The 24,384-nt window shown below is 46.5% G+C and overlaps 1 protein-coding gene across 2 annotated transcripts; it reads right to left on the minus strand.

Annotated features, from left to right (window-relative positions):
* Positions 1 to 2,338: 2,338 nt before the first annotated feature.
* GATA6 (GATA binding protein 6) lies at positions 2,339 to 23,300 on the minus strand. Of its 2 annotated transcripts, none has more exons than XM_061448666.1 (7): positions 23,160 to 23,300; positions 21,008 to 21,917; positions 17,382 to 17,548; positions 14,026 to 14,151; positions 12,500 to 12,587; positions 12,299 to 12,405; positions 2,339 to 4,035 (listed from the first exon to the last, which is right to left on the minus strand). In XM_061448666.1, the coding sequence occupies exons 1-7, from the start codon at positions 23,286 to 23,288 to the stop codon at positions 3,868 to 3,870; spliced, it is 1,695 nt and encodes a 564-aa protein (XP_061304650.1). In that variant the 5' UTR covers positions 23,289 to 23,300; the 3' UTR covers positions 2,339 to 3,867. The 2 variants fall into 2 exon arrangements, with proteins under 2 accessions (XP_061304650.1, XP_061304651.1); XM_061448667.1 differs by having other exon boundaries at positions 21,008 to 21,926; positions 23,269 to 23,290.
* Between the last annotated feature and the right edge of the window lie 1,084 nt (positions 23,301 to 24,384).

Raw genomic sequence — 24,384 nt, forward strand, 5'->3', positions numbered from 1 at the left:
ATATGCACTCCCCCCCCCCGAAATATTAGCTCTGAAGCTTCATTCTGGTACTACAGAGGCATTCCAGGATAACTGTGACTTGTTCAGCCTCATTTGCAACTGAAACCCGTGGTCAAACGCTCTTTGTTCTTTCTCAGCCCATCCCAGGGGCTGTCACTGAAGAGAACCAGGGGTAAGTGAGGAAAGGATCTGGCCAGCCTGTCCATCAGTATCAGTGCCATTGATGGTGAGTCAGAGCAAAGTCCAGCTCACACACTCAAAGAGCTATGCTGGCTCAGCAGAACTAAAAGGCAAAATTTTTTATTTTTTTTTTTTTAAACCAAATAGCTTTATTTTGTTGAGCAGTAGCAGCTCCAACAATCAGTACACTCAGAGAGCAGTTTTGGTCAGTAGGGAGGTTCTGTTCTTAGTCTTCTTCTATGTAAAATCATAACACAGAACTTGGCTTTGAGATCCTCAGCATCTATACAGTAAGGCAACATGGTACTGCACACCCTCCCCCCCCCCCCCCAATCCTTCACCTCTTACAGGGGGATGAAAACCTGATTTAGCCCTGCTTCTGGTCCAAGAAGGCAAAGTATTTCATTCTTGATGTTTTTGCTGATAAGAAATAATGGGAAACACCTTCCCTATGAAATACTGGTTTTTCTATTTTCTTTTTTTTTTTTTCTTTTCCTGTTATAGCCTAAAAAAGCATTTTCAGCCTCAGATACAAGAGGAGTCTTTTCACACAAGGCTTCTCTTTATGCCCCCTGGAATAGTTACTATCTGCAGAAACAGCCACAAACCAGACCCTGGGCTAAGGTGTTGCTGAGAAGGGAACAGGGCCTCCCAGAAGCCTTCTTCAATTGTGCTGCAGTGTTTCAAAGCAACACAGCCTTCCACAGGCTGCTGGCAAGAGTGTCAGCAACTAGCTGATTTTTAGTGCTGGGTCAGCAGCCCAGAACCAGGACACACTGGTCTAAACCTCCTGGTTTATGATAACTCCGAGCAACAGAGCTCTGACATACCCAGCAGTGAGTTTTGCACTAGGCTTTTCAGAAGTGGCACACCAAACTTCACCCCTGGCAAGGCAAAAAGTAACAGAAAGGATGCCGACCCCAGCTAAGGCTGAACACACTTCAACACATTAGCAACAGCTTTTTTTGTCCATTTAAGTGTTAGCACTGGAAAATCACAGAAAAGGTTGTTTAAGCCAACAAGTGTTTCAAAAGGAAAGATATTCACCCTCTTCTCCACACTTTTTTCTTCTTTAACCCAGTGTTTCTCTGCATGGCTCACTTTGCACATAGATAATGATCTCTTTTAGTCTGTTGCAAGATCCAAGCCCACATGGCCCCAAGGCTAGCAGGGCTGGAGTACCCAACCGTGTCAACCCCCAGGGAGCGAGGATATGCGGTGGCCCAGCACCAAGCCTGGTGTGATGGCCTCACCAGGAATGGAAAAGGGTCCCTACTCCTGGCTGGCCAGAACAGCCCAAACCCCAGCTGAAGTTTAGCCTCATCCCCTTTTGCCAGAAGATATTCCCCTCCAAGCTCTGTGCTGCACCACTATTCCGCAGTCCTCACAACACCCCCAGAATAGGGAAGTGGCCTTGACTGATGGCAGTTAGAAAACCAAGGGGCAGATTCTCAGCTGGTGCAAATCCACGTAGCTTCACAGAAGGCCAAGCAGCTAATCCAGTTCAGCCCAAAGGAAGGTCTGGCTCAGAGAGGTGAAGAGACATGTTGCAGCCACTCCACGGGTCACTGAGTACAGAGGTTGGGCATCCCGGCTTCCCGGTCTGACAATACTGCCAATGTGGCTGGAAATCACAGCCGGCGGTAAGACTTGCTCTAATCAGCTGAGCAATGCAGAGGACCAGTCCTCAGAGCCAGAAAAAGGTTGTCCACTCCCCTCAATTCACTGTGTTCTCTTTTCAGCAGCAGCACCTTCAGTTTTTGCTGCCCTACACCTCTGGCCACCAGAGGATGCCAGCAGGCATGCAACAGCTCTGCCATCCAGCTGGCCTTAAGCAGTTACATCTGCAGTGGGTGGCAGGCAGGCATTTGCACACACAGGGGACCTGAGTGAAACCCTTTAGCTATGGTGTGAAGGCTGAGCAAATCCATGACAGTCCTCACAAGGCGCTGGATCAGTTCCCTGGGCTTTCATCAGAAAAACCTCCTGTTTACCCGTGAGGGGCTTGTGTTGGTAGGTAGAGGCCCTAGTTTTACATATCATCAGAAGGCGCAGTGAAGGGAGCTACAGAAATGCCACATGCAATGCCAACTTAGCTAGACAGAAGCTAGACTTCAGCTGGAGACCTTCCTTGCAGCCATCAGACACGCCGCCTATATCAAGTACATTTCCATAGCTTTTAATACAGCATAACAATTGCATTGGAGACAAAAGAGAAGGCACAGTTTACAGGAAAAAAGAAATATCCCAAAATGATACCCTTTTATTTGTAAAGCTCTGATGAAATAACATTCCAAATGACATCCCGCTTGAAGACCAATGGAAACCAACCTAACTATGCGTCAGTCATACTATACAGATTGCATCTTACATTTTCAAGATGCCAAAATATCTTATGGAGTATTTACATATGTATCAGTTAGGTAGTAAATTTTCATTGTGATTTGTTTCTTTCCAGCACACACTTATTCGATGGCAAAAAAGAAAAATACCTGGGATGCATTTGCCTTTTTGTACAACACTTTGGAGCAAATAGAGATTTTCCTGAGAGAAGGCTTGTTCTTTGAAACTCTTGCTTCAACATCTGGAAATACAGAAAGTGGATGGGGTTTTGTTGCACTAAAAAGCCTAAAGATGCCTACTTAAGTTTTTCTTTTAAATTATTTACGTACCATTAAGTTAAAATGTTTACATTCATTCATTCGTATAAAAACCGCTGTTAAATCTTATGCAAATGATTTAACACTGATTGCTGCAACGCAAATTGCACTTCTTTAAAAAAATTATTGTGTATATGGAAGAAAAATATCTGATTGCTACCCTGTTTACAAATCGACTGACTTGATACAGTTCAGCCAGAAAATACGAACTTTCATAAACCTCAGTCACAGTGTACTTTAAAAGTTATATCGCAGTCTTGCAAAGTGAGTAAATATTTTAAACCAAAAAATAATCCACCAACCCCAAAAATCTCCTTAGCCAGCTGGACCTAGAGAGACTTGTACCAAACATTATGATTTCTTCCAGGGGCATAGCTGGGCTCTGAGGAGCAGAGCAAGGCACGCTGAAGATGGAGAGCGCAGGGGAGAGGACCGACAAGGAAAAGACATCAAATGTTCGGTGTGAGACGTCTGCGCCGACTTGAGCAGTACCCACTTCTGACACTCGTTACAAGGTATCTTGCTATCTCTGGTAATTAAAGCCTTTGCTACTCCCTCTCTGACACTGGAAGCTTCTGCCAGGTTCTTGGGGGAGAAGGCAATGAGAGAGTGAAAACAACTACACAATCAGAAAGGCAGCACTGCTGGGTAGGTTGAGGATGTACTTCTGGAATCTATCAATAGGTCTAGATTTCTCTCTTTTTTTTTTTCTTTTTTCTTTCCTTTTTCTTTTTTTTTTTTTTTTTTTTTCCCTTCTTGAGAGTGTAAGGGTGCATTAGCTACATTAACTGTCCCCCGGTGGGCATTTGCTTTCCATATATTTTGCTTGCATAGATGAGGAACTGGATGCTTTGGCAGAGTCTCTTTCGGAGGCTGAAAAACACCTCTGCCACCAAGGCACAAAAACAGTTTCAGAGGAATAGTCTTTGCCAGCATTCTTGCTGCAACTGCCACTGCGACTGCTCCACAGAAGAAACCATGCGCCGACGTCTGGGGGCTGCTGCACAGTGCCAGGATCTAGCTTCCTTCATGCCAGAGCCAGGGCACACCAGGGATCTTGTCTCACGGATGCTGTCACTTCAGCTGTGGAGGTCAGGCTGACTCCTGTGTACAGCCCATCTTGGCCTGAGTACTTAAGGTTGCTGCTTTCGGGACTGGTGCTCTCTCCTGGGGCAGACATCACCGACGAGCTCGCCTGGAGTGGGAGAAGAGTAAAGAGAGATTTTATTGAGCAGGTAAGCTTTGCCCACACTAAGGTGTTGCGTTAAGGAGTTGGAGTGCTGTGGGCTCAGGGCACAGCCACTGTCCCAGCACTTGTGTGGAAAATCAGGGTTTGTCCTCTGCTTGCCTCTGTGCCTCAAAAACTGAAAACATGCCTCAGGGTCAGCCCACTAGTTTGTTAAACCCTGCTGTTGGAAGCAGTGTCTGTATTTGGAAATGGGGACATGGCTGTATTCACAGCAAGGTGGAAAAGAAATTCTGGGATGTGCAGAAAAACCTGGAAATCAAACCATGATGAGGAAGGTAATGTGCATGTGTCCTGCTGCCCCCCTGCTGAAGGGACGCAGATGCCAACACCAAAAGGGTGATCCAGGAGTGGCAGCACCTATAGTTTTGCTTCCCCAGTATATCCCAATTCTCTAGCAGAAGATGGGGAGCACCTCCTGGAAATCAGCCTTCTTTGGGACCCTCAGACCTTGAAGTGCCTAAAAACCATTCCTTGTCCTTCAAAATGCTAGCCACAGCCTTCATCCGTGTAAGTCTGGCCACTAAAGGAGATGACTTTTTCCTCTCAAGTAGAGAAATGGTATGCCTTTGAACCAGGAGCCTTTTTGTTCGCCCACCTACACATACAAGACAACACACAGGGGAGCCCTGATAAGCACAAAGATGAATCTCTGAACCGTGCTGGAACCAGTCCATTTATTTTCAGAGAGAAATAGAGAGTTACAAAGAGAAAGAAACCATCATTTTTTCCATGAGATCCATTAAAGAGGAAAAATTTGCAGGGCCAGACAGTGAAGGGGCAATGTTTTCACCTGATAAAGGAAACGTTTAAGAGCTGACTTCATGCAAAATTAACTCTTGGATATGTCAACTTTAAAACCTTAATTTACTTGTTAATGGATAGTCTTCAGATGAGATTCCTTAAAAAGGAAAACAGAAGGAAAAAACTATCCTAAACTGTGATTGCAGGAGCTTCCCGCCTGCTGTTTAAGTGAAAAGTATACGTATTTAATCATTTTATAAGAGTAGAGGTCTTGGCTCTCCTGGAGCCTTGCCAACCTAGCAGTCCTGATAGGAAAAGCTAGGCTTCATTTAGTCAAAGGTAATATCCAAATGGTGCTGTGCAGGGTTCTTGTTGCCATGTTTAACCTAGGGAAAACCTCCCCTTCTGAAATAGCTATTCATTGCCAGTAGTCATTCACATCTGAAACAACCTGGACTCCAGTATTTTCTTTAGCTTTTATTAAAATGGTTGATGGCCACTATTCTTCCACTTGTCTGCTTGTCCCCCCAAACCAGCCAAAATAGCTCTAGTCCTAAGAAATACGGTTTACCACTCTCAAATACACACTTATTAGTCAGTGACAATGAAGCTCCATACCCTCTTTCCCTGTGACTACAGATGGCAAGTTCAACGAGGCAGGTTTCATGCTAACCTTTGCGTCCAGTTTTGGTCTTGCATCAGCCTGTTTTTTCAAAAAGGCATTTTTAATAACTAATACATCAAATAAACTCCTCAGAGCATAAAAGACATAATTTTTAAGAGCCTGAGGCTCCCCACAGTGGAAGAAGGGTTTAAATTAGAGCTCAGCAGTGTTTGCTCAACCTGAGCTAAAAATACTGCAAACTGCTTTGAAAGGCTCCCATTTACCCATACGTGCCACTGTTGTTCCAGTAGGCAAATATCTTATCACTACCTGTTTTTTCTGGGCCTGGAAAGTGTAATTCACCCTTTTCCTGATTGAGCCCTACAAAGGTGGAGCACAGGGACTCGTAGTTTCCATGTGGTGTTATCAGCTACCCCTCCCTCGGGCACCCCAGAAGGGAGGACACGGAGGCACGTCCTGTTTGAAGACTGCCTATCCCTGCCCGACCAAGGCCGGATCCTAGCTCCATTGAGCCACGGCGGGCAGGTCCTGGGCTGGACTGCTGGGCTTGGAAACCCCACCCCAGTAATGTCATGACAAATTCAGGCAGCTCCCAAAGTGAGACATGGAAAACAAACTTCAGCTCATGAAAAGGACGCGGCTGAATCACAGCTCCGCTCCGAGCCTGCCTATCTCTGCTCATACTTCTCCAGTGTGAAAGATGACAGAAGTTACAGTCAGTTATCAGAGGACATCTGTCAGCTGGAATAAATAATCTGAATAATGCTGCTCAAGTCACTGAGCCCTTCTAATTCACAACAGCTGGCTCTATCAATAAAAAGGTAATGGATTTATTTTTATTGCTGAAATCTGATAATAGGATAGATAATCAACCGAAGGTCAACTTCCTGAGGAAAAAATGAATGAAGCCTGTAGAGAAGAGTTTGCCTCCCAAACGAACAGTGGAAGTTTGTGTTTGTATCTCCAAATATATATGTCCGTATCTTTTTACCTAAACCAGCAGAAGCTGGTCATGGGACAGCCCCCAGGAAGGTTTTCTGAATAGGAGATGGTCTTTGATGCTCACAGGGAGACCTCAGTCAAAGCACAGAGAGATTTAAGACATCTACATCTTACCCAAACCTGATGTCAGCACCCTGGAGCCAAATCCACCCCCCCTAAAACTGGTCCAGATCAAACCAGCACTTGAGGAGCAGCATCAGCATCTCTGGCTGAAGAACTCCTGCTTTCTGCCACCCAATCCCTCCTGCACCGTCTTCCCATCACAAAGATCAGGGAGAGGGGAGGGACGCCCCCCTTTAGCTTTTCCTCACGCCTCTACAGGGAGTAGGCAAAAGCTCTGAGTGAGGAGCAGTGCTAACAGCTGGAAGGGGTGGCAAAGGGCCTTGGTCTAGACCTTTGCTCTATCAGATAGACCTTTGCACTACCCACTGCACAGGTTCAAAATACTCCATGAATTTTGGACATTACACCGAGTCTGTAGTAAGCTGAGTCTCAGCTAACACTCTCTTCCTCTTCAGTTAGCCTAGTTTAGTTTTGCTGTACTTAAATGATAGCCATAGTCAGCTGAAACACACTTGCAAATATTTCTTTCGCATATAACTGTGTTGTGGTAAACTGTGGTGGAGTCCTTAATTTTCCAGCCTCGGCCTCCCTGATAACTGGCATCCCCACTGAAAGTACTTCCTCGCCACTGTCACTCCCTGATTTCTGAAGGGCAAGTCTCAACACTGCAAAACCACAGCTTTGTTTTTTATTTCATGACCCCCTTAGTAAGCAAAATTGTCATTTCTTGCCAGTTCAATTGATCCTCTTGTTTATATTGCAGACATGTAAGCTTACATATCTTCTAATCTCTCCTTTGTATAATAGCAACATAAATCTGTGGTTAATACTGCATTAATTTCCTAAGGGAGGCAACTTCCAGCGTGGCTTGGGAAAGCAGATGACCCCACTGCTGTCAAGGGTTGTATGAGTAATTGGCTTTATGGCTTTGGCAATAAAACAAAACAAAGCAAAATGTATGTGTCCGTATGCATACAGGACTCCAGGGTAGAACCAAATCTGCTCTTTTTTATCTTAGACTTCCCCACTGAAACAAAAAAGCTGGATTGGTTCATCCTGCTTGATACAAAATGAAATTATCTCTTTCAGATACGTGTACAAGGAACAAAGAAAATGAATGACTGAATGCATGAAACTGACTGGGGAAAAGAAACTAGCATCCTATTTTGTCCAGGAGTGAGGACTACTGCAGAAGAGGTAGGAGACCAAGAGAAGATTTAAACTGGAGTATCAGATCTCTCAGCATAATGCCTTGACTCCCAGACTATTTGGTATTTTAAGTTGCCATGTTCCTCAAGCCTCCTGTTGATTTTATTCCACCTGGTTTAGATAAATATTTACTCATACCAGGACTGAGGCACTGTGTTCCCATTTTCCAGGTGAAAGTCCTACCAACCGTGCTGGTGAACCTTTCTCATGGAAACTCTGTCCCAACAGCTATGAAATTATTCTATACCAACTGAAATATTATCATCAAATAGTCTGAAGAACCCTCAGACATTCAACTTTCTGATACCCAAGTGAATAGAAGATCTTTTTTTAAGAGGTCCAGTCTCTGGTTCATCCAGACTCTGAGAGATTCTGTATGGAGTCTGATTCCCCTGTAGCCTGCATGAATGTCCTACCTATCTGCTACCTGAACAGGAGCAAACACCATCACCTCTGACCATCTCTCAAACCCTGTTCTGAAAACAAAATAAAGCAAACACAGAAGACACTCTTCAGAAAATTCAGTCCAGGTTTTCAGGCATTTTGGGGATGGTTAGAACTGCATTTTCTTGCTGTCTCAGCACCTGCCAAGGCCATTTCAGTCAGCTCTCTCACTTTCTACCCTACAACACTGAAGATCCAGTTCTGAACCACTTCTCAAAGTAAATCTCGATGGGAACTAAGCACTGGGTTTACCTGCAAGACAACTATCCCAAGTTGTTCTATGGTGTGTGGTTACAGTACTTCTGAGAAAGCTCCAAATTGAAGGCAAAGGGCACAGAAGAGGAGTCATCTGAAAGAGGAGCTCCCCTGGTGCTGTTGAGCCTTTACTGACATCAGTCCTGGCTCAAGGAGCCTCTATGTCCTGCCATAAAAAGCAGATTTTACAGCAGTTTTCATACTGCATTTTATCCTAATAAGGGAATAAAGTCCCTCTAGTAATCACAGTAGTTGGAGCCCCTGTATGGAAATGGATGGGTGTGCACTACAGACCATGCCCTTTGTTTAGCAACGTATTCTGCATTGCTTTTTCCCTGTACAGTTTCAGCAGCATCAAAGAGAAAGCAGGTATAGCTGCAGATGCAGGCTGTCTGAAACCTTCAAATCTTCTTTTTATGGGGATGTAAGGCAACTTCATATATCATGCAGCTGGACCTTTTCCATGTTAGTAACACAGGACGCCCAGTACTTATAGCGCTTAAAAAAAAAAAACAGAAATAGGCCTAAATCCTAGATCCAGATGTGAATTTGGCAAATAGCCCCATTACAATGGGACAACGAAATATCTCTGATCCAAACACTTCTACATTTTGGGATGTTTGAAATCAACTTTGCACCCACAGCAATTCATTAATCATATCTTTTAAATGTTTAAACTTCAGCTAGAACATAAAATCAACATTTAAGGTTCTTGCTAATTTGTCTCAAAATTGGCATCATGGAAGATTCTCTTCATGAAACAGATAGTCTCAAAGACATTTCCAAGAGTAATTGCCACCCTTCTCTTTTTCTGTCCTCCCTTCTTTATTTTACTTTAGAAGAGATAAAGAAAAGCAGGGCAAAAAGTGAGTATTACTGACACAAATGAATTCTGCTGAATTTCATTTCCATTAGATTTTTACATAACTGGGAACTCTTTTGGCAGCCTCCCATAAAAAGCATAATAAATTGCTTTTGTACCAGTAGAGGAATTCATTTTCTCTGTTTCATTTAGCAACAACATTGCTGTGAATTTCACACAACAGTTTCTAAAACGTCATCAAATTTCTCTGCCTAATGTCAGTTTGGCATTTTTCCCCTTTTCATGGACTAAAGGCTGCAGAAGTAGAAACAGAGCAAAACACAAGCAAGTTGCCATGCCAGTTGTGTAACGCATAGGGAATGAGCCAGGTCACTCTTCCAGCAGGTGTCCATGTTTTGGCAACGTCACCAGCACCGCTTGCAGGAATTGATGCCATTCCCCTTAAAGCGACTAAAGATTACAGAGCCTGGATTCATCCATCTCAGGGGCTTTTCCCTCCTGACATGGCCCAGAGAAGTTTATTCTCCTTGTGCAAAGCCATGGCCTGCTCTAAGAATAAATACAAACCTACAGGCTATCAATGGGTCAACTCAAATGGGAAAAGAAAAAATAATCAAGGAAAACAGAACTCTAGCAAAGTATCTTTGCTTCAGCATGTGATCAGATTACAGGCTGCCTTGCTCCAGAATGCTGACATCCTTCTACTCTTGACAACTTCAATGGGCTTTATGAGCGCTTAGACCCTCCCACGGGACTTAGGCCCGTAAGAAAGTATTTCTCTTCCTTTGTAGCTAGTGATCATGTTCCCAAATGATGTCTGGGGCAACACGAGCCAGTCTTAACAGCCACTACTTTCTACTTTCAACCTCCAGTCTCCCCAGCATTCATCCCATAGAATTGCTGATGCCTGGGCAAAGCCAGGAAGGATGTGGCCATGCCCACGTCATGTTCTGACAACTGCTCCTTGCAAATCCATCCCTCATATATACACATATGGGGCTGGGGTGCACTAATCCTTCCTGGGGAGGGAGGGTCAGGGGATATGCGAATGTCTGGTCTCTGCTGCTTCAGCATGTTTCACAGCCCCTCTCCATCACTTCCTTTCATTGAAATTTTTCACAAGAGGTAATTTGCAAGTGCTTTGCATATGCAGGGCACATCTGATCAAATCGTGGTGAAAAGGCTGTGCATATGTTACTGTGCTGACTGCTGGATACAAGGAGACACACTTCCCAAGCCTGTGTGCAGGTGCCCTCTCCCAGCCTGATCTGCTACAGAAAAATCAGGGAGAACTGAAGTCCTAGTGCTGGAGGATGCTGTTGGGTAATTTAAGAGCACTCTCAGGGTCTCTGGGAGTTGCTCTTAGTCACAAGCAGCTCTCAACCAGCCTTTTGGATCACAAACTGTGTCCCTACCTCGCTCTTCTCTGGTACCCACATAACTCCACCTGGCAAAATCATATTACAAATGATACGATTAATAATTTAACACAAAGATTATTAATAACAGGTCTGTATGGCCTCTCCTTCCCTGACCAGCCCAAGCGTGTCCTGCCTACAGCCTACACCACTGCCTCCACCTCAGCTGGGACTGTGCTTCTAATTCTGTCCATTATATAAATCTCACAACATTCCTGAGAATCAGTAATCCTGCTTAAGGCAATGTAGCAACATATTAAGGGCAAACTGGCTTCATTTTTCCCCTTGCAAATATTAGGTGAGAGCCTAAAAGAGTACATAGTAGTTCACTGGGGGGAGTTTGAAACCCAGTAGCAGTTTGCTTTTTGCTTAGTGTTTCTCTTTTTTTGATGTGATCTGTTTATTTTATTGGAGTGACAGGATTTTCTCATGTCAAAGACAAGCCCTTTTAGTAATATCCTTCTCTGGCAGCATCCAAACCCAAAATCCGATGCCTCTGAAACTGGGTGGCCCCGTCAGTTCATGAACAGTCGCATTTGCTAAACATGGTTTTTTTTTCCCCTTGTACAATGAAACTTTGTGCATCAAGAATTAAACTATTGAAAGGAATCTGTATGTTGGGAATGCTGAGCTATTGAAAAATAGTTATTATAAACAATGTCTCCCTATCATTAATAAAGGAGTAGAGAAAGCCACATTAGGAAAGCTTTTCAAAGAAATTATATGGCAGGGCAAAGGATACAGAAGGCCCAAAGAGTGAGTGTGGATATGGATATGTATAGTCAAGGGGTTAGAAATTAATCTACATTAAGCTTCACAACTTTAGCAGTAGTATTTGTTATCACAGACACTGAGTGAAGAAAGGAAGTTCGAGATGGTTTTGACTACATGATGTAAAATAAGGATCAAAACTAAAGGGATTGATCAGCATTCCTCTGGTGCTCCTCTGGAGATCAGTGCTGCCAGATGCTGAGCATCTGGTCCCAGAGGAACCCTCTGTGAGGAGAAGGCCAATCTCCTATGCACTGCAATCAGCAGGGCACCCCACCCTGGTTTCATCTGGTTCTGTGTCATGGTTTAAGTGCATATCTTAGTTTAAAACAAAAGCCTTTATATTTCCTTTCATACAGTAGCATAACATTTTGCTGGGGTTTATCAGCAATTTGGGATAATGCATAAAAATGCATATATATATTAAACAGCTTTTGGGAAGCATAGCAGCAGTGCCTTGAATTATAAATTCTTATCGGATCACTTCAGAAGAAGAGGGGCACATGCACAATTGTTTCTTGAAAGGATCAGTCCGGCATGATTTATTGTCTTTGCTCCAAAAGAAAACCTTTGAAATGGAACAACCTGAACGTTTCAAAACAAAGTATCTGGGGTTAAGCTGTGGTTAACTTAATCATAAAAGTTATATAGATCTTAATTAAGAGGTTTGTAAAGTACTTCAGCTTGTCGTTCTGTTTACAGCTATATGTAATATCCTCCGAAAATCTTGTTCCAGTATCAGCTAACAAAACTGAAAAGTTTGTTTAGATTATTGTTCTGCCAGATAAGATAAAAGCTGTGATAACACTGCACGGTGATCAGCCTGCTTACAGATACAGACACCCACTTATAGCTTACCCCAGAAGCTGCAGTCTGTGTGCCGGGAGAAGTGGTTTTGCTACAGTCATCTGAGTTATTAGAAGACGTGGATGTTGGAGTCATAGGAACCGCAGTAGTACTGTTACCTGAAAGACGGGGAATTGGTATTTAAAACAGATATTTTCCACCAGGGGAAAAAAAACCTCTTGCAGCTCAACTGTCTTATCTTTTTATATTTACCAGAGCATGCCTTTGACTTATTTATGTTCTTAGGTTTTCGCTTCCTGGTCTGAATTCCTTCTTTTTTCATAGCAAGAGGTCGGGGAACCTGAAAAAATTAGATTTGCACACTAATCACAGAGTTGTATACTCTAATACCAAAAACCAAAACACACTACAAGGTCAAATGGTGATACTCAAAATGCCTGTACAGCACATCAATTTTTTCTGTTATAATACCAATTCAAAAAACCGTTGCTTTTTATTTGGGCAAAGCAGTGGGTTGTTTCAGGAGGTATTTTAGCTAAATAACAAAAGCAGGGAAACTTTTTTCTTTGTGTGAACTGAACAGTTTTTCCAAAACCTCAGTCAATCCACAGATTAAAAGCACACTTTTAGAGGAAAACAGCATTACTGCATTACTTGGCCAACAGGTGTGATGAAAATAAGTTGGACAGGGTATATCTGAATCGTGATTCCTTATTCCAATCATTTAGGAATTATTTTTAGTGACTGATTCTGGAAACCAGGAATGCATATGAGAGGAAAAAATATCCCTCTCTCAGTGGGCCAGCTACCAGTTCATAAACCAGTTCATCGCCCATGTCTTAGGAAAGAAGATTTAGGCCATATTTGTTTTCATAAGCAATTCAGCCCGTAATACAGCTTTATAGCATCCAAATTTATATTTATAGGGAAAACGTGCTTCAAAATCAGATTTGTATTCTGTGTCTCCACAAATACAGTCATTATAACAAAACATTGATTAAAAATTGTTTTAACTTAGTGATGATATGAGTTTGGGAAAAAGCAATTCAGGCATATGTTTACTATCATTATAATATTTAAACCTGCAATATAATTTACTTTTTTCTTGAGGGCTAGAACAAGTCCCAAACACTCTTAATGCCCATGCTCTTCAAACACTTCTGCTTGACTGTAACTTAATCCACCGAGGCATAACAGGATCTGAATTTCACACAAAACATACTCCATCACATTCAGGATACAGCTATTTTCTTCCTCTAGTATTGCCTAGCAAAGGCTGAAATCACATTTAAATTTTTGCTGGCATAACTATGACTTGAATTACATTTAAAGTTTTGCTGGCATAGCTACGTCTGCCCATGAAAAATGGTCTTATTAAAGGTTAGGGTTTTTTTTTTCCCACCACTGACAAGCTGTTTTAAATCCCATTGGCAAAAAGACCTCTGCCGCTCATCTGTTTCTTTGTACAGATCTGTCAGGAAAGCCACAACGGCAAACACATAACTTGTCACAGGCATAACTTGCTAAAATGGTTTAACCATTTTCTAATGTCACACATTTTTTGGTCATTTTATCCATTTTGTTCACTGTTTTTTAACTCCACAGCCCAAACTATGAGCCAAGATCATTAGCATTAGCAGAAACATTGCCCCAGCTTGAGGAAGCCCAACACCACTCCTCAAAGCCACCAGGTACCCGCTAGCGGGAAGACCACCCCTTCCCCAAAGCTGATTCAGAGCCTGTGGGGAATGTCCCTAGGTGAAGAAGCAGCCACTTACCCCGTGGAGCTTCATGTAGAGGCCGCAGGCGTTACAGACGGGCTCACCCTCCGCGTTCCTCCGCCACAGGGTGGTGGTCGTGGTGTGGCAGTTAGCACAGGACAAGCCCAGCCGCCGTGAAGAGGGCTAGAGGCAAGAACAGGCAAACACGGGCATCAGCAGGCAGGCAGGAGCAAATGACTGATGCCTTTAGAGTTTATGAAAAGTAATTTAACACACAGTGGGGACAGTAGAAGCTTTTTTAATACCATCTATCAGTGGCACCCCAGAAGTAAAATGAGGTTAACATCATTTCAGAGATAGGAAAGCTGGTATGAAGAGGTACTGTGAGATTGCAGCTCTGGGCAGTCACAGCAGAGGCTGCTGACACATGGACGTCTGTTCAGACCACTGGGCACTGACTATTCCTCCAGCAGGACAGCTAGGATGTCCTCCATTCAGCTGAGGAGAAGGCACATCAGTCCTGTGCCGCCTCTCCAGCTGGTTCAATGCCCTCTCCCGTCTGTGACTGGCAATGAGGTCCTTTCCAACCCTAACTGTTGAGGCAGCTCTGAACCTGCCAGCAATACTGCCTACTCATCAGAAAAATAAACCCCTTTAACCACCTGCCCTCAGCAGCACCACAACTAGAGAAAACTTTCCTGGGCATCATACAGCAGCAGCATCTTTGTAAAATATCCTTTTATCAGCACCCATTCTATCCTTGCATTAAAAAACAATGTGTCCTGGGAGCATGTTTTACAGAGCAGACCTCCCCCTTGGCCAGCAGAAGAGGTGGTGGGTGACAACAAGGTCCCCACTGCAAACAAGCCATTTATGACGCTCTTCCGTGGAGTTTGGAGCCAAGATGAAGCAACCTTGTATCAGAAATAACTGTATAACCTGGAGCTTTATGGCTGCAGGCTGTATATCATAAGTGAAGGCAGTCCTCATAAACATGTGAAACGAAGGTGAATGGGTTATAAAAGTCCCTGTAACAAGTGATCTCTTTTACATTCATCATAAGCAAAGAATTCCAGCTACATCATAAATCTAGTCTTTTTCAAAGTATTGCATTGTCAAAAAAGATAGAAAAAAAATCTGTGCCTAGCTCTGTGTCTGGCAGCAGAACAAGTTTACACGGAGAAGTCAGTTTTAGAGGATTGCATTAATCTTATTCTGACTATAAAGCACCCATAACCGAAATTACTAACTTAAGGGTACAATGCCCTTCCTCTTGAATCATTTACTGCTGGGTTGTTAGAAGTAACTCGGTCACCTTTGATACCGCAAAGCTGCCTGCCACTAGGGAAAGCGATAAAAATGTTGTGAGAATGAAGAATATTCCAGAGTAATAACCCAGTTTTGTGAATTTTACTCATCTGAGTTTCTTTAGCAGTAAGCCTTTATCTTACGCCACAGCTCAGAAAGAAATCTAGATTAAATATGAATTCTGTAACTTTGAATCAGTAACCCATTATTAATTGCACAGCGAAAGACAAACAACACAGCCAAGAGTAATATAGGCTGACGTACACTCATATGCTTTTTAATCTTAAAAATACAGATCTCGCGAAAACAGATTTTTTTTACCTCATTATTAAATATGTATGCGTATAGCATCTAATTAAATTAAGATTTGATTAAATGCAAGTTTGACATATTTTGGGTAAAAAAGCTGGTCTTAAACATATATGCTTCGTTTTCTTTCTTTGCATACGAAATGCCATCAGACATTTCATTCTATTAAATCTTTCTTTTCTGCAGTCTGGTATAAACCTTCATACATTCTATTTCGATAGCTTTTGCTCGTTCCCGTATCTAAACAGACACTGGGTTTTTGCACGTTTTGAAGCTAAAATGACTTTCTGTTGTAGGAATTTTATCAGAAACTTCAAGGCAATCTAAACATATTTAGCATTTTCAAGACATTTTCCTTTCTCACCTACATATTTCCAACTGTATGAATACACAGTCATGCTTGATTTATAGTTATGGCCAGTGTACTCAGTAGGGATTGTTATGCAGAGCTATCTCAGAGTTATTTGACCGAGGTGTCAAGCTGAAATCAGGCTGTGGTTTGACTCTGATTTAGTCTCCTCATCCCCAATCCCCTTCCAAAAAAACCGGAGGAGCACAGAAATGCCAAAGCTGGGTATCAGCTACTTGAAATCTGCATTGGACCAGGGTGCCATGGTCAGGCAAGCTCTGACACTTCAGACAAGTGGCAGATCTGGCCCGTCTGCTGCATTTGCCCCCAGTAATGAGAACACCTTGTGTTGAGAAATGTAGTGAACCACCAGCTAGAAAAAATGGGCAACTAAGAGTAATTAACATCTGGCTTACAGTTAAATTAACTCTTTGGCTTAAAGAAAGGTGGTGTGTGTTCTTGAGCGCTTACTGTCTGCTCTGATCATTGCGTATTTTGGTTTTGCTCCCCTCACTGTTCCCGTAAGGGCATTAAATTCAAGCGGTTGTGAAATAAAGACTGGGATGTATTTTAATGCTAAGAAATCAGGCATGGAGCAAAGCAGCTGTCGATTGAAAGGGGCTTGAAAGGCCAGTGGGTTTGATACACTGTCTCCATACACAGGGGTCCGAACATCAGCTTGGATTATACCACGGTGATTTATTGTGGCTCACTCCGTAACAGCCATTACTGAAGAGCATATTCTTTCTCTCTGCTGACCTCCACCCAGATTTGCTAAACATAATGTGCAGTTCCCGCTTGTTAAATTTTCTCCTTGCCTATTCAGTGCCAGCCGGAGTTATAAACAGGGGTTCTCGTTTGTACTATTTATTTCCCCCCTAGTTTTAGGAGTATATTTTTAGAAAAATTGCCGCTCATTTCTTAGGAGTGAAACAAAACAAAGGCTATTATCATTGTTTAAACAATTGGTTTTCTTTGAATTATATACAAAACTTGCTTACATTCCCAAGGATCGAGCTCTCAGCAAACAAAGCAGGTCTGGAGAAATTCCGAGCCCTCTGAACAAACACTTTCCAACCTTGAATTACTTTTTTTTTTTTTCCTTTTTTGCTTTTGGAAACATCCAGCATCAGCAGCACAAATTTATTCCAAGCCACCTATGCCCCCTCACCAACAGGGTCCATCAGCTCAAACAGCCAGGCTTGCCCGTGTCCGATGTGGGGCTCACAGGGAGCAGAGGGCGATTTCACTAGCATAAGGCTCAGAGGTGGGCCCAGAGCTACCAGCGCTGTCGCCCCTCACCGTGATCTCTTTGACCTGACAACCTGGTCAGGAGCCTGGGGGATGACGGGGCTAACACACTCAGATTGCCCCTGCTTTCCGCCTAGCAAGCTTTGACTGGGGATCCCGCGGACCGCAGTTCTTCCCCCCTTCTATCCCCACTCACCACTCTCTTCTGGGGCTTGATGAGGGGCCGGCTGAGGCCGTTCATTTTCGTGTACAGCCCGCAGGCGTTGCACAGGTAGTTGCCGGTGCCGTCTCTCCGCCACAGCGGGGTCTGGATGGAGCCGCAGTTGACGCACTCCCGGCTCTCGGAGAGGTCTTCCAGCAGCTCTGGAGGGCAGAAGCAGAGATAGGAGGTGGGGCTCGGCCGCCGGCGGGCGCGGAGCCCTGCGGATCGCCGCGGAGCGCTTCCCCGACCCTGCCACACTGTGAGAGGGGCCCCGGGGAGCAAGAAACCGGCGCTGTTCAGCTTCGGAAAAGCAATTCCCGGGAGTGACCGCTACCACGCGACCCTTTTTTTTTTTTTTTTTTTAAACAAAATCCTTTTTTTCTTTTTCCTTTTTTATTTTTTTTTATTTTTAGTTTCTTTCAATGTACCAGGCTCGCCGCCAGACCCGGCGCAACTTTTGCTTCACGAACCGGAGCCGGTGATCCCCAGGAGAAGCTGAGGAAGGCGGGGGGATGGAGAGGAGTGTTACCAGCCATATGGAGCAGAGATCCCTGGCACCCCGCACTCCCGTCGGGATGCGACCCCGGAGCGACCCGAGGTGTGTTCGAGGGGTGCAACCCCCGTCGCGGTGCCCACAGTACGGGGTGTACCTGCCTTTGAGGGGGCAGAGAGAGTTAGGTGACGGCCAGAATAGCCTTTTCCCGGATGTAAGGGACGGGGTGTAAGGATGTGAGGACATAAATATATAAAGATATAGACGGTTATATATATATAAAAATATAAGGGGATATATATATGTATAAATATAAGGATATAATGGATATATATAAATATAAGGACATAAATACATAAAGGCATAGGGAGCTGTGGTCTTGCCCAATATTCATTTCCCCAGGCTACGGCTGGGCAAGGAGTTTTTACCTCCACTCTCATTTTAAATGCCTTGCAACTAGTATAACTCAAAGTTTAGAGACAGCGTTTGGGACTCTGGTATGTCAAGGGTGGCGATGGGGAGCAAGCACTTCGCCTCAGCTATTTGGTCAAATTTGAGATGGTTGGTAGGAAACAGAGGAAATGGGAAAATATGTGGTATTCTGCCTCTTGCTCTTGTAGCTACTGAACACTGAGGGAAAAGGGTCTAAAAGCACTGCAAAAAAAATAAAGAGAATCGAGCTATAAAAGCAAACAGCTTCACCCCTGCGAATCTTTATGTTCTTGTTCTGACTCGTTATCTCCATATTTCGGGACAGCGGGAATAAATACGGGTTTTACAAATAGAAATTATAAAAGTAGGTGTCTGTATGTATTTCTGCAGTAGCTTTCGAGTCGAGGCTGGGAAGGTCTGTTTCACTCACAGCTTCGCCTCTGATATTTCTGCTTTCCCCCCCCCCCCCCCCCCCCCCGCTACCTGTTTTAATTCATCCCTGGCTTAGTTTTCCTTTCCCTCACTAGCTGTGAAGGGATAGAGCTCGCTAACCTCAGGCAGCTCGGCAGCTCTGGGACAGTGCTGCGGTGACACGAAGCGTACCCAGCTGAGACAGAACGGGCCCAAAGGCCCGAACCCACAGAAATCCTTTTCTCACCTCCCTTCGTTTGGAAATTATTAGGCGCTAAACCGGAATGGGCACACGGCAGAGTCCAGACAGCACAGTTCAGCTTACGTTGTCAGCCTCTAGCTCATCGCTAAGATTTATTAATCTTTGCACTAAAAGCGCCATTGAGGGCTGTAATCAGGAAAATGCTTAAGGCTTCAAGGACGCTGGAAGTTAAACAGTTATTTGTCTCAGCTATTTGCTTTATAACGTTATCTCCACGCCTGCAGAAAGAAATCCTGCCGTGACAATACTTCTCAAGCATTTAAAAGTATTTTTTGTTTCCTCTAAGTGCGCGAGAAATACATCTCCAAGGAAAGCAAATTAAAGTTTTAATTCTACACACGGTTTTATATATACGTGATTTTATATATATATATATATATAATGACTATCCTTTTCCTGACTGCTGACAGGATTATTGGAAAGGAGGAAGCAAGGAAGCGGCCCCAGCGCCGCGACTGCTCGCGCTGCCTATACTGCCTGCTCCTTCCCAGCTGGGCCGGGGTTCAGCAGCTCCAGAGGCACAAGGGAGGACGTGAGACTCCCTCCGAAGCAAGTGGAAGTTCCATGCCCTTCATCTCAGAAGGCTTGGCATTCCTGCCGCAGCCTCCTTCTGCACTCTGTTCGCTACCTCCTGTGCTGCTTCTGCCCCATCCCTCTCCTCTCCCTTCCTTCAGATTCCGCAACTTCACCTCTATCCCGAAAAAAAAAAAAATAAAATTAAACAATATCCACAACAAGGTTATTATTTTTTTTCCATTCATCACCTATTTTTGCACTGTAACTCTCGGAAATTGAAACTTCCATATCGCCCCGAGATGTGGTTTCTCGGGTTTGCTCTGCGCTTCTTCTACCTTCACTACAACTGAGTCGTCTTTCCTGTCTTATGTTAGTAAACACCAAGTGGGAGGCTTAAAATGCCTAAATCTACCGGGGTATTATCGAGATACAGGAGGAGGGAGCATCGTGTACACCCCTATAGGGAGGTGAAAAGCCATCGAGTAATTCTCTGCAACACTACTGAAAGAGAAAATCACAGTGTATAGAAAATGCACCTACCTCGTGGGTAGTTTATGATTAGAGCAAATGCTGATCAAATGTGTTTGTGCGCATGTATATACGTACACATATATACATAAATATACAGACGTATATATAAATATGCATAAATACATGTAAATATATACCTATAAATATACCTAGATAAATACACAAACACACACCTCTATATGCATCTATATTTTTATATATATATACATATATTCTAAAGCTGAAGAGACTTTAAAGCTGAAGATCGTTAATCTTTCTACTTCTGATTAAATCTTTGCAGCTCAGCCTCCACTTCTACGGCTGATTTAATGACACCGAGAATTTCCTGAACTAAAAACAAGAAGGGACGGGACACCTCGGAAGCGAAAGTAAAATACCATCAGGAGGTGCCATGTTTTAACAGCAGTTTATAAACGGGGGTTCTCGTTCATATCCGAGGTTTTGCTTTGCTCCTTTTCGTTTATAACGGAACAGTGAAGCGGTTTGAGTTTGAAATAATGCAAAATGGCTAAGCGAGCCCCTGTGCTTTCCCTCTAGGCTACAGGAAAGGTGAATTCGCAATTAGATTGATTAGACTGCCGCATTTAGGGAAAGGGAGAATGTAGAGCTACGAAAATTAAAAGCCCGGCTTACACTGGGCCATTCGTTTTGTGAACGCAGTTTGCAACCGAAACTGCCAGAGTCCAAACAACGCCGCTTGCATTTTGTTTTTTTTCTTGGGGGGGGGGGGGGGGGCTATTCCTTCCCAAACCACCGCTAACGACGAAAGCTACCTCCATTCCACGAAAGACACGGTCCCGGGGTCGCCGTCCCGCCACCGCATCACGCAGCCCTCGAAACCCGAGCCGGAACGGCCCCGCTGCCCCCTCTCCGCTCCCCCCTGGGGCCCGGCAATGGGCAGCCCCGACGTACGGCTGCCGCCCTTCCTGCCCACGCTGTCCTGCCCGCCCCACCGCTCCCGGCGACGGGTCTTACCTGTGCTGGGAGCCCGGACGGGGATGGGGGCAGCTCGGCCCTGGAGGCAGTGCAGCATGGAGTTCTCGAAGGGCGCCGTGGGCCAGGCCGGCGTGAGCTGCGGCCCCACGTAGGACGTGTAGGGCCCCGGGTAGGAGCCGTTCAGCGGCCGGGCCAGGGGGCTGTACTGGTCCCTAGCACTCAGGCTGTTGCTGTAGGCGCCGGGATCCCGGGAGGCCCCGTTAGCCACAGGCGAGCTGGGGGAGTATGGGAAGCGGCCCGAGGGGTGGGAGCCGCCGCCGGTGCTGTACGAGGGGCTCTCTGCGGCTGGCTGAGACCAGACGGCATGGCCGCCGCCCGGGTGGCTGGGCTGGGCCGCCCCGCTGCCCTGCAGGTACGGCAGAGTGGGCAGCATGGAGCCCACGCGGGTCGTGGGCACGTAGACCGGTGAGCTGGGCGTGGAGTGCATGAAGCCGCTCGGAGATCCGTCGTAAGGCGTGGGGCCCTGGGCGGCCGAGATTGCCAGGGTCTGGTACATCTCCTCGGGCTGCTCGGCGCCGAGGGCGCTCAGCTTGGGGCCGCGGCTGGACCAGATCAGCTTGTTGGTTTGGTCTAAATCCGTGAAGAGCAGGATGTCCTCCCAGCTGGGCAGGCCGGAGTGGTGGGCGGCCCCAAAGGGCACGTAGGGAGCGAGCAGCGACCTGCCCTCGGTGGCGGGGGGCGGCGGAGGAGCCGGCCGGTGGCTGCCGTTGGGCTCCGGCAGAGGAGTCTTGGAGGAGCCGCCTGAGGAGGAGGACGACGAGGAAGAAGGGGGCGAAGGAGGAGACGGACGCTGCTCCCTGGTAGCGAAGGGGCAGGAGGAACCGCCGGCGTCCGCAGCGCACCGCTTCACCGTGCACCAGCCGACTTCAGCCACGGCCATCCAGGTCCCCTTCAACCGCTGGGTGTGGATGGGGAAGGGGAGGAGGGGAGGCGGAGGAAGAGTGAGAGGGGGGTCCGCAGGGCAGGGCGGGGTAGGAGGACACAAAAGGGAGGGGGGGTGGGGGGTGAGAGAAAGAATAATAAAGTTTGCAAACAGGACAGCCCGTCTCCCTCCCTTAATGAGATTCATCAGGGCTTATCTGGACCTTCTGAACGCTTAATCAGTCATGTCGCCTCTGCGCTAGTGTCCCCTGCCCCGGCGGAATGGGATCAGGGAGCCCAGGTCTACACGTGCTCTGCCAGCCACGGATCACGGTCCCGCGGGACCAGGGCTGCGGGATCCGAGCTGCTCCCTCTCCCCCCCCCCCCCATCCCGCCTTCCCTGCTACGGATTTGAACGTGAAGCGCTCTGGGGGGAAGGAAGGTGGGCGAGAAGACCTGGAGAGAGAGGGGACCGAGAGGGAAGAGGGGCATTTTCCCTTGTCTGTGCCCAAGCCCCTTCCTTGGCTGCTGTGGTGGTTATTATTATGGTTATTTCAATGAATGAGTCATTTGACTCGGTTCCACCGAGAAAACAATCAGGAAGGCGATCCCTTTAAGGTTACTTCTCTAGAGAGCGATGTTAGCCTTTCCGCGCATCGTCTCGCTTGTTTGCTAATTTCCAGCCCAAGGTCAAGAAAAGGAGGAGGAAGAGCAGGAAAAGGCACTCATGAGCAGGGAGATGCGCACGGGCAGGGCCCCGACGTGTGAGCGGGGGCGAAGGAGCAAGGGCCGGGTGGGCTGTGCCCGGACCAGGACAAGCTGGCAGCCCGGACTGTGGGCCTGCCCCGAGCCCCAGCGGCACACATTTTGGGGCGGCATCCGTCTCTCAGCCAGCCGCGGCATCGGGGCCCCCGCCGAGACCGGTCCCGGTCCGGAGCCGGCGGCATGAGAGAGGCCGGACAGACACAGAGTCCCCGGTGCCCAGCCACTGAGAGAAGGGGCAGAAAGCGGAAGGAGATGCAGAGAAATGACAGCAAGAGAAGCGGGCAGTGAGGCTCTCCGCTCTCAGCCCACTTCGGGGCTCTCCAGATAACCATAGGCACATGAAGACAGAACGCATGCACACACACAGAGCCCCCTCACAGGCACCAAACACGTCTCTCCCTCCTGCGAGATAACTGGGAGATAAGGCTCCGGCAGATAACGGCTCCAGGCACCGGGATCGGATGTTTGCCCACAAAGTCCCCCTTGGGCTTCCCCAGCCAGGCACAGCGGCGGCCGCATCGCTCCCTCCCGGGGAGGCTGATAGGCAGGAGAGAGGGGAAGAAAACGAGAAATCGCGGCGGAAGAGGAGTAAGAAGAGAAGTGAGAAGCCAAACCTGTTGCCGGTGTCCCACATGGGGCCGAGGAGCGGGGCCGCTGCGGGCGGTAAATCCAGTACGGCGGGAGCAAGAGGCGACGGCGAGTCCAGCGGCTGCTATCGGAGGCTCATGTATAAAAAGGAGAGAGGAGGCGCCTCTCGCAGCCCTGCCGGAAAACTGCAGGCAGCCGGCCCTGATTGGGCTCAGCGAGCCCTAAACAAACACGCCGCTCCGCAGGGGTGCCAGTCCCGCACCCAGCCGGCCCGCAGCTGGGGGCCAGGAGAGTGCGCAGTCGGGGCGGGGGAGGTCAAGAGAACGGAGGGGGGAACAGGAAGATGGCATTTCGGGGTGCCTGCAGCGGGGGGGGGGGGGCGGACCTCCTGCTCGGGCAAGAGCAGAAGGGGACTCCCCCTCCCAGATGCCCAGTCTTTTTCTTCTTCTTTTTAATAACATATATAATACACACATATTTTTTTTAAGGTGGCTATTCCCCTTCTGTAAGTGTTTTTCCTCGTGCCTCCTGGCCTCGCAGCAGACAGCCCCTGGCAGCGGTCCGGAAGGATGTATGCCTATTTCTCGCCCTAAGCAACCAGGTGAATGTCTCATAAAAGAAACCCCTCTCCTTAGTTTTACTCATTAAAGTCAGAGCTAACCGAGGGGAAAAAATGTGGCTCCTCCTAGAGTTGCCCGAACCGTCAGGTGAAGCCAAAGAGAGCTGTGGGATGTGTCCACCCCAGAAGCAGGCAGTAGGCATTTTTCCTGTTTCTTTCTTATTCTCTTTCCCCCACCCCTCCCCAACCCTCTTATCTCAGCTGTGTACAAACTGATATGGTACTTAGCAGGAAAGTGACTGGAAATTAAAATAACTTCGTTCACCAGAGGTTATCAGCTGGATATCTGTCATCATCAGTTTGTACAGAAAGAGTCATCTGCGGAGAAGGGCTGGATTAGAACAGAGCCCGGCTCTCGGCAGCCGGCAAGACATGAGCCATCCCGGCAGAACCCGAGCCCAAAGCTGCTGGTGCGCGGTGCTGTCGCTCCTGGGGTAGGCATGGCTTTTCTTTCCGTCTTTCCAGGCAAGGTGAATGGGAGGTGAAGAATCCGCAGTGCCAGGGATATGGTAGAACCCCGGCT

This window comes from Pezoporus flaviventris, unplaced genomic scaffold (assembly GCF_033815535.1).
Source record: "Pezoporus flaviventris isolate CSIRO_AGI_PZ_B2104156 unplaced genomic scaffold, CSIRO_AGI_Pfla_v1 ptg000007l, whole genome shotgun sequence".
NCBI classification, from domain to species: Eukaryota; Metazoa; Chordata; class Aves; order Psittaciformes; family Psittacidae; genus Pezoporus; species Pezoporus flaviventris.